General features: G+C 48.7%; 1 protein-coding gene across 1 annotated transcript; it reads left to right on the top strand.

Annotated features, from left to right (window-relative positions):
* The first annotated feature begins 1,043 nt into the window (after positions 1-1,043).
* LOC137416391 (sphingosine 1-phosphate receptor 3-like) lies at positions 1,044-4,064 on the top strand. Its single transcript, XM_068101953.2, has one exon. It carries the CDS (start codon positions 1,763-1,765, stop codon positions 3,008-3,010), a length of 1,248 nt encoding a protein of 415 aa, XP_067958054.2. The 5' UTR covers positions 1,044-1,762; the 3' UTR covers positions 3,011-4,064.
* Positions 4,065-10,686: the final 6,622 nt, after the last annotated feature.

Here is a 10,686-nt window from a genome sequence, read left to right as displayed (position 1 = left end):
CGTGAGTGCGGATAACAACACACATCGTGAGTGTGGATAACAACACACATCGTGAGTGTGGATAACAACACACATCGTGAGTGCGGATAACAACACACATCGTGAGTGCGGATAACAACACACATCGTGAGTGCGGATAACAACACACTTCGTGAGTGCGGATAACAACAGTCATCGTGAGTGCGGATAACAACACACATCGTGAGTGCGGATAACAACACACATCGTGAGTGCGGATAACAACACACATCGTGAGTGCGGATAACAACATACATGAAGAGTGCGGATAACAACACACCGTGAGTGCGGACAACAACACACATCGTGAGTGCGGATAACAACACACATCGTGAGTGCGGATAACAACACACATCAAGAGTGCGGATAACAACACACATCGTGAGTGCGGATAACAACACACATCGTGAGTGCGGATAACAACACACCTCGTGAGTGCGGATAACAACACACCTCGTGAGTGCGGATAACAACACACCTCGTGAGTGCGGATAACAACACACATCGTGAGTGCGGATAACAACACACATCGTGAGTGCGGATAACAACACACCTCGTGAGTGCGGATAACAACACACCTCGTGAGTGCGGATAACAACACACCTCGTGAGTGCGGATGACAACACACATCGTGAGTGCGGATGACAACACACATCGTGAGTGTGCATAACAACACACATCGTGAGTGTGCATAACAACACACATCGTGAGTGTGCATAACAACACACATCGTGAGTGCAGATAACAACACACATCGTGAGTGCAGATAACAACACACATCGTGAGTGCGGATAACAACACACATCGTGAGTGTGCATAACAACACACATCGTGAGTGCGGATAACAACACACATCGTGAGTGCGATAACAACACACATCGTGGGTGCGGATAACAACACACATTGTGAGTGCGGACAACAACACACATCGTGAGTGTGGACAACAACACACATCGAACTCCGAAACTCCATTAGCAACGAGACACAATTCGTCCAAAAAACCCCCAAAACATCCTTTACGTCTCAAAAAGGGTTTATATATGATTCCGAAGGGAATTTAAACTTGTGCTGTTCTCGGTAAAACTTCGCTGTGCTTTGGATTTGAGCACTGGTTGTTGATTTGAGCTTGTGCAATTTGCTTGTGAGCAGGAAACACCATCCCGCACGACAGGTGTTCAGCGGACAGGTAAGCGCTGTTAACTTGTTGCCCGCAAAAGGCTCTTGTTTTGGGGTCGGGATTTTCAACATCAGAATGGAGAATTCGTTTTTTTAAGGGAAGGAAGTTGATGCAACAATGTTTTCCCAACGCTCTCGGTGCCTGACAACGTGGCAGGTACTTCCACGCCTCTGCGTCTGTGCATTCCGGACGCGGATCTGAAGGTTCACGAGCACTCAGGTGTCGTCGTCATGTGCGGATGCTCCGTGTAAAGAGCCGACGCTGCAGAGCGCGAGGCGCCGGCGCCTCCCCCCCCTCCTCCCCCTCCTCCCCCACCTTCTCCTCCATGTACAGAACAACAGAGCGGGAGCTTGTCCACCGGACGTGTCTCGGATATACTCTCACACTCAGCGTCCCCCGGGATACGTGGCGGGCGGTGCTTTAAAAGGGCGATTCGCCGGACGCGGACGCGCTTTGTCCGAGGTGCACGGACAAGGACAAGCGTTGCAGGTTCGAGTTCGGTGTCCCGTAGGTCTCTGACGTTTGGTCGACCATGCCGGTCCACGGTGGTTAGCGTCGTCTTGACTAATGGGTGCGACTTTTTCGGCGACGCCAGTCATGGCCGAGTGCGACTACGGAGACCCCATGGTCGTGCTCCTGCACTACAACTACACGGGCAAGTTCGAGTCGCGAACTCCCGGGCACAAGCTCAAGGCCGTGGACGTGCTCTTGCTGCTCGTGTGCTTCTTCATCGTGTTGGCGAACCTGAGCGTGCTGCTGGCTATCTCGTGCACGAGCCGCCTGCACACGCCCGTGTACGCGTCGCTAGGCAACCTGGCGCTGTGCGACCTCCTCGCGGGCTTCGCCTTCTGCACGAACGTCTTCTACTCGGGTCGCAAGACCTTCGACCTGTCCCCTGCGCTCTGGTTCCTGCGGGAGGGCAGCGTGCTCGTCACCCTGAGCGCCTCGGTCTTCGGCTTGCTCACCACGGCCATCGAGAGGCACCTGACCATGCTGCGCCTGCGACCCCGGCGCGCGAGGGTGCGACCCTCGCACATGCTGCTCCTCGGGGTCTGCTGGATCGCCGCGCTGCTCCTCGGCTTCCTCCCCATGCTCGGGTGGAATTGCATCTGCAGGTTGCCCTCCTGCTCCGCCATCTTGCCCTTGTACTCGCGGAGCTACCTGGTCTTCTGCGGCTCCCTGCTGAGCCTGACGCTCCTGGCCATCGCGGTGCTCTACGCGAGGATCTACAGCCTGGTCGACCGCAGCAACAAGCGCGTGTCGAACCTCGGCTCCACTCGAAAGGTCAACGGCGATCCCAAGACCAAAGTCGCGGCGACTTCCGACGGTCCACGAAGACCGAAGCCGAGTCGACACTCGCTGCAGCTGCTCAAGACCGTGATGGTGGTGCTGTGCGTCTTCATCATGTGCTGGGCGCCGCTGTGCACCCTCTTCATGATCGACGCAGTCTGCGCGAAAGACCGCTGCGGTGTAGACCTCCACAACAGCAAGTGGTTCATGCTCCCCGCGCTCCTGCACTCGGGTCTAAACCCCATGATCTACACGCTCGCCAGCCGGGAGCTCCGCGAAGCGCTCTGCCGACTCCTGTGCTCGTGTCTGTCGTCGGCACGTTCGACGCATCGGGACATCAGTCGCTCCAGCGATTCGTTGGACAACACGGGCAGCGCCGCCATGGCGCGTTCCGCGTCTCGAGCGTCTCCTCAGGCCCCCCGAGACCCCGGGTCCGGCGAGTCGCGCGCCAAGGTCCATCTGGAGCACCTGAGCAACAACCGCTCGCTCGTGCCCAATACTCGCTTGTGCTCACCTTTGGTGTAAGGACCTGAACCTTCATTGTGCGCAATAACTTATATGTATATTTTGACATTTTTGTTACATTCCTCCGTTGCTTCGTTTTGTACCATTTCAATCTACTAACGTGCAAGACCTCCTCCATGAGTCCATTATGTAGCACATGTCCACCAAATACGACGACCATTTAATCCATCCATCCCGACCAGGCCGTAAACCGTCATCCAGGTGTTTCACAGGTACGAGCAACGCGAGTGCCGCCCCTCGGATGAACGCGCGACCTCAAAGATCCCTGCACGTTGTCATCTCGCGAAGAGTAGGCGACCTATCGCCGGCATCCTGAACAAATCCCAAATCCCTGCCCGAACTTCCAGGGGTGACTGCATCGGCCTCACAGACGTGCCCTCGCTCAATGATGCTTCCCCTCAGCATTGCGCTGGATACAAAAGAAGAAGAAGAAGCTGAAGAAGAAGAAGAAGCGACATCTATTACCCTTTTATTATATAACTGTGTATCAGAAGATATGGGAAGCATTGCCCTTTCTTACACGACAGTGAGCATCTCGTTCGTAAAACCTTTACGTGTCACACCAACCGACCTACGGCCATCACGTGACATCACCGCAGGTCTTGGCACCCCCGTCTCACCCGCAGCCTGTACGTACTTTATAGATATACATGTATATGTATGCATGGCGGCAAATGTAAATATCATAGTAATATATCACGATGATCTCATTCTCGATCTGTTCTTTCTGGAGGTAATTTATGTGCTTTTTCTTATTAAGAGGTCTCACTTCTCTATACTGACCAGTAAATGGTAACAAATGTCATTATCAGCAACAAAAACCCCGATAATTTCTGCTTGTTGCATCATTTGTGCAAATATTGGCTTCCTTTTTAAAATCAAACGAAACGTGATCCTTTGATGTTATCCGGTTATTATTTGTAACACTATACGTGGATTTTATCATGTAAGATGCGTCTATTATGTGCAAACTACACTAGCATAAGGGTGTTGCCCCTGAACAATTGTTTAATTGTTGTTGCTGTTGGTATTATTAAAGGTAACCTTTACAGAATGCCCTCTCGTGAACGTCTAGATTTTAAAAACAAAAGTGGGTTCGAGACACACCACAATGCACGACCCGCATTATATGTGGACCAGGTATTGATGGTTGTGTTTATATTGTTCTTTCATCTCTACACCTGGATCATATACACTTCCTCTCATGACATGACTCCACCTATACTTATAGTCATTTCAGTCTTGTTTCACATAATCATGTATCAATCCGCATGGAAAACTAGCCATCACATTGGCTCGCCTCTCTGAGCCCGAGGCATCGCATCTTATGGAATTTGTTGCATTATTCCTAAAATATTATTCAATTAGTATTATTTATTAATCTATATATATAAAACACAGTTTGTGTGTGTGTGTGTGTGTGTGTGTGTGTGTGTGTGTGTGTGTGTGTGTGTGTGTGTGTGTGTGTGTGTGTGTGTGTGTGTGTGTGTGTGTGTAATGTTACCGATAGACTCCTAAACGGAGAGGCTTACGTGCTTGATATTTGACATAGACATGGCCATTGAGCCTGGGACGAACATGGCCGAACTCAAAATATTTGACGATCCATATTTTTTATTCATATTTACCTCAGCGCATTTCAGCGCACGGATTCAACGGAATCAGAGCAGGTGGGCGCTGATTCGCTCAGAGCGATCACGTGATGACGCTATGACGCTATGAACGCTATGACGCTATGAACGATATGACGCTATGAACGTTATGACGCTATGAAAAAAAATATCGCTATGACGCTATGACGCTATAAAAAAAAATCGCTATGAAAAAAAAAATCGCTATGACGCTATGAAACGCTATGACGCTATGACGCTATGAACGATATGAACGCTATGACGCTATGAACGCTATGACGCTATGAAAAAAAAAAATCGCTCGCTTTGCCAAGGGGCTTGCTCCCCCCCCTCCCCTTCCTCCTCCCCCTCCCCTCCCCTGCCCGGCAATGCCGGGTACTTCTGCTCGTTATTTATAAAATTTAATTTAAAAAAAATTAAAATAATTTAATAATTTATTATTAAATTATTACCAGTTCTTGAATTTAATAAATTTAATTTTAAAAATATTAAAATCTTTTAATAAATTATTATTCAATTAATTATTAATTTTTTATTATTACCACCAAAGGTGGATGGAGGTTATGTTTTCACCCCAGTCTGTGTCGTTAGTGAACAATATATCTCAAAAAGTTGTGGACGGATTCGGACGGAATTTGGCAGACATGTAGCGAATGTGACAAGGAATAAATCATTAGATTTTGGTGAAGATCCGGATTCGGATCCGGCTACTAGAATTTTAAAAGTGATTCTTCACCATTGAGAGAAAGGGCCAAAAACGATACATAGCAGGAAGTTGTGGACGGATTTGGACGAAACTTGTTGGACAGGTTCTGTGTGTAACACGAACAAATATATTCGATTTTGGTGAAGATCTCGAAAAAGATTCGGATATGAGAATTATTTAATTTTTTAAGTGATTCTTCACCGTTGAGTGATGCCGATGGGGCTAAAACCAACATATAGCAGGATATCTCAAAAAGTTATGGACGGATTTGGTCGAAACTTGGTGGACAAGTTGTGTGTGTAACAAGGAAGAAGGAATTCCATTTTGGTGAAGATCCGGATCCGGCTAGTATAATTTTTAAAGTGATTCTTCACCATTGGGAGATTGGGCCCAAAACGATACATAGCGGGATATCTCAAAGAGTTGTGCACTGATGATTTTGATTAAACGTGATTCTGTATTGTGATTTTCTGGTCTACTCTGGGATACAAAACGTAAACTGTTCACCTGGCGGAGGTATGCTCTCTTCTGAGTGCCTTTCTCGTTTATTAAATTAAATTATAAAATATTCATAAAAATAAATTATTAAATTATTCATCTATCTATAATTCCAGTAATCTCTGTGTGTATGTATGTATGTATGTCTGTATGTCTGTGACCGCTGTTTCTCGACAACCACGGGTCCGATATACTTGAAACTTGCCAGGTATATTGCTGGGGACCCGAGGATGTGCCTTTTCAAGGTTTCTTATTAATCGGACAAGTAGTTAGCGAGCTATGTCCAAAAAACGATTCAACCAATCAGAGAGCAGCGAGCTATCACGTGTGCCGAACGTGGCGAACAGACTCTGCCTCGGACGGCACATTTGAGAGCGTATTCATTTATTTCACGTTGGCAAACTATGTTGGCGTTAAACTATGTTTTAAAACTAATTAAAACTACTTTGCGATTCTTTCGCTTTCCTGCGCGTTTGTGCACGCTATGGCGATTTCTTTACCAAACTCCGCAAGCCGTTCGCTTTGGACCAAACCATTTCATGTAAATAGAGGGGGGGGGTTGTCACCGTACTCGCAAGCCGTTCGCTTTGGACCAAACCATTTCATGTAAATAGAGGGGGGAGATTGTCACCGTACTCGCAAGCCGTTCGCTTTGGACCAAACCATTTCATGTAAATAGAGGGGGGGGGATATAATTTTAGATATATATATAGTACGGGCATGCCCTAGTTATCCTAAATCGGAGAAAAAAATATATAAATGCTTATTTCTGATCCATATCATGATACGCGCAGTTCATACACGATTGAGCAGACTATAATTGGAGTATCAGGTTTATAAGATACAATTTCATATCATATCATTTGCATGCATCATGTGGCTGCTGGTTGCATCATTTTCTGGGAGTGTTGCTGTGCTGATGATGCAATGCCCTCGATCACCAGTCCGCTCGTACTCAATTTTGCCAACCTCAGATGGATGGCAGGCTGTGTCAACCAACGTGGTGTTAATTCAATGGATGACAAGGGCTCAAACTCAGGACCCTAAGATCTCAAGCCATCTTAACTGTAAAACTGTATATCCATATTCATGTTCCCGGTTTTATGACGAGGACACTTTTTGTCGATGGAATAGAAGAGGAAGATACCCAACTGGTTTAAGTCTAGAGCAACAACATGAGAGGGAAATGACCGAGATAATCTATCATATGTGAGATGCTTATTAACTAAGGCGTAAGGAAAAAAAGATGTCTCCTTTCCAGCATTGAGAGGCGGAGTTTGAGCGCATATCACGTGACGAACATTTACCGCTGGGAGCAATGAGGGGGTGGACAGACAAACAATGTGAGACGTGTGCCCCACCCATGGAGTAAAACCTGCGAGGTTCGATTCGGATCTGCCGTGGGAACCACACTCAAGATAACCAGTTCATGGACGTGGGAACAAGCCGAGGGGTCTGGGCTGATGGACGGGACTATTTAGTGGTGGACTTTATCCAGCTAGGATATTGATTCGTAGGATAAAAAAAGGCTGTAGCTGGTGAGCAAAGCTTTGGCCGAGAAATTGGAAAGAGGTCTTTAGTGAAGAGCGGAAAACTGATGTATTCAAAAGAAGGCCCGACACAGGGGGTCCGAGCACTGCATTGAATAGTGGAACAGGCCCTAAAAAGAACTGCGCTGTTGCAGAAACGTTTTCCAGCTTTTACTTTACAAAACAAACTACAGATGCAGCGTTTCGAAGTAAGCTTGTCAAAGTCTTCATACCTAACAAATCGAAGGCCATTCTCAATGTCTCCTTTCGGATAATGGACAAAAAAAAAAAAACGGATATCCAAGAATTGTTCAGAAAGTTATACAGACTTTTAAAAAGTTATCTTGGACCATTGTATCTCGTTCCGAGGACATTCTGAATGCTCCACCTACGCCCAAGAGACTGTCTGACGCACGCTCGTGGACCTATCAATTTGCTGGCATATTTAAATGGATAAATCAATATTATCGGTGTAATCATATCTATTTCATACGCATCTCACAGCTGAATGTTTTCCTTTCCAGTGCTCTCCACTTTCAGCCGTTTCCTGTCCTGCCAATCAAAATGACTGCAAACATGTCATCGGTAGCCCAGAAAGGGAAGGAGGAATGGCAAGGGCAACAATGGGCGATTTATCCCAACCTCCTTCCCTCAATAGATTTATAAAATTACTAGCAGAAGTACCCGGCGTTGCCGGCGGGGAAGGGGAGGGGAGGGAAGGGGGAGGGGGCGGGGAATGGGAGGGAGGGGGGAAGGGGAGGGGGAGGGGGAAGGGGGGAGAGGGGGTGGAAGGGGGAGGGAGGGGGGAAGTGGAGGGAGGGGGGGAAGGGGAGGGAAGGGGGGGGAGGGAGGGGGGGAAGGGGAGGGAAGGGGGGAGGGAGGAAAGAAAGTTCCTGGTACTCCGTACCTCCTGGTACTCCATACTGTGGAGTTTCTACTATTTCTCACAGTTATATATATATATATATATATATATATAGATTACACTGCGGCGTTTCTGCATCAAGAAGGAAAACTGAGGGAACTACATAGCTCACATCACTCGTTTAAACATCACTCTGAAGGAACTGCGCTCCAACGCGAGTCGAAAGAATTGACGCGACCAAAGACGGAATTCGTCCGAGTTGCTTTATTGAAACAAAACAGCTCAGGTATTCTGACAAGCCCGTTTATCGGGCAGCAATATATATACACATTTATGTCGGGAAGTTTGCCCGGCAAAAGCTATACCGGGCATGCCCGGGTGTCAAGGGCGAGCCTTGGAAAGGCGAGTCTGGACCTGCCCGGGCGTGTTTGGCTGCGGCCTGGCAAGTCGAGGCTGGGCGTGCCCGGGCGCTCTGGGCGAGCACTGGAAAGGCGATAGCGGGCATGCCCGGACGCTCTGGGCGAGCCCTGGAAAGGCGATAGCGGGCATGCCCGGACGCTCTGGGCGAGCCCTGGAAAGGCGATAGCGGGCATGCCCGGACGCTCTGGGCGAGCCCTGGAAAGGCGATAGCGGGCATGCCCGGACGCTCTGGGCGAGCACTGGAAAGGCGATAGCGGGCATGCCATGCCCGGACGCTCTGGGCGAGCACTGGAAAGGCGATAGCGGGCATGCCCGGACGCTCTGGGCGAGCACTGGAAAGGCGATAGCGGGCATGCCCGGACGCTCTGGGCGAGCCCTGGAAAGGCGATAGCGGGCATGCCCGGACGCTCTGGGCGTGCCCTGGAAAGGCGAGAGCGGGCATGCCCGGACGCTCTGGGCGTGCCCTGGAAAGGCGATAGCGGGCATGCCCGGACGCTCTGGGCGAGCCCTGGAAAGGCGATAGCGGGCATGCCCGGACGCTCTGGGCGAGCCCTGGAAAGGCGATAGCGGGCATGCCCGGACGCTCTGGGCGAGCCCTGGAAAGGCGATAGCGGGCATGCCCGGACGCTCTGGGCGAGCACTGGAAAGGCGATAGCGGGCATGCCCGGACGCTCTGGGCGAGCACTGGAAAGGCGATAGCGGGCATGCCCGGACGCTCTGGGCGAGCCCTGGAAAGGCGATAGCGGGCATGCCCGGACGCTCTGGGCGTGCCCTGGAAAGGCGATAGCGGGCATGCCCGGACGCTCTGGGCGAGCCCTGGAAAGGCGAGAGCGGGCATGCCCGGGAAAGACGAGACCGGGCGTGCCCGGGAGGTTCGGGCGTGCCCGGGAACAGTGAGTCCGGGCATGCCCGGGAGAGGCGCGTCTGGCCGTGTTCTGGCCGGTGCAAGGCGATTATGTACATCCAGCGGTAACCGCTACAACTCTGCAATTGGCAAATCCAGGACTGGAAGACCCAAAAAGCTGTCTCACAAGACTGAACAATATTTGAAGATAATATCCTTAAGGAATAGAAAGAAGACAAGCGTTGAAATGACAACAAAACTGGCAGAAGGCCCAGGTGTTGTTATCCATCCATACACAGTACAAAGATCACTTTTGAAATCAGGATTTAAAGGATGTGTTGCAGTAATAAAACCCCTGTTAATAAAAGGGTAACAAGACTAAAAGGCTAAAATATGCACAAGAACATAGAAATTGGACTATGGAACCATGGTCAAAATTGCTTTGGACAGACGAGTCAAAGATTGAGTTATTTGGATCTAATCAAGATGGTATGTGAGACGAAGAAAAACTGAAACTTGTAAAGATTCTTGATTAAAGCCAATAATTAAGCATGGAGGAGGTTCATTTCAAGTTAGGGAGTTCATATCCTCAGGTGGCATCAGAAAATTGATGGTATATTGACTGCCGCAAGGGAGAAACGCATTTAAATCCACCATGCCACTGTGGAACAAGACTTGTTGATCCAAACTTCATCTTACAGCAAGATAATGATCCAAAACATTCAGCTGAGATAATTAAAAACCTATTTACAAAAGAAGGAGGAAGCTGTAGCCCTTCAACCAATAATAGCCCCCTCAAATCCCAGATCTCAATATCATTGAAGCTATATGGGATTATTTGAACAATCCCACGATATTAAATAAGGCAATTCACTGTATGTACTGTATGTGTATGTACATCTGAAAAATCAGAGAAAAAAGACAGGGCCTGCTCGATCTCCATCAAAATTTGCATACGTGTTGGTAGTAACCACGGTAACCCTACCCTCCCCTGCGAGGGGGCGGGGGGGGGGGTGGGAGACGACTTGCCAATGCTTCTGAAGGGAGCGGTTGTTTCTAGTTAAAGAAAAACTAAACAAGATTCTCAGAAGCTTAGATAATCTTTGAAAGTCTTGGAAGAAGCTTGGAACACAAGAGTTTATAACAAAATTATTTGAAAATTTCCCTGGAACAATTTCAATGG

This window comes from Myxine glutinosa, chromosome 1 (genome assembly GCF_964187855.1).
Source record: "Myxine glutinosa chromosome 1, kmMyxGlut1.1, whole genome shotgun sequence".
Lineage (NCBI taxonomy): Eukaryota > Metazoa > Chordata > Myxini > Myxiniformes > Myxinidae > Myxine > Myxine glutinosa.
Note: the sequence above shows the minus strand (reverse complement) of the source record. Positions and strands in the feature narration are given on the sequence as shown.

Excerpts from the sequence above, each read along its gene's own strand:
- LOC137416391 (XM_068101953.2), top strand. The coding sequence starts at position 1,763 with ATGGGTGCGACTTTTTCGGCGACGCCAGTCATGGCCGAGTGCGACTAC.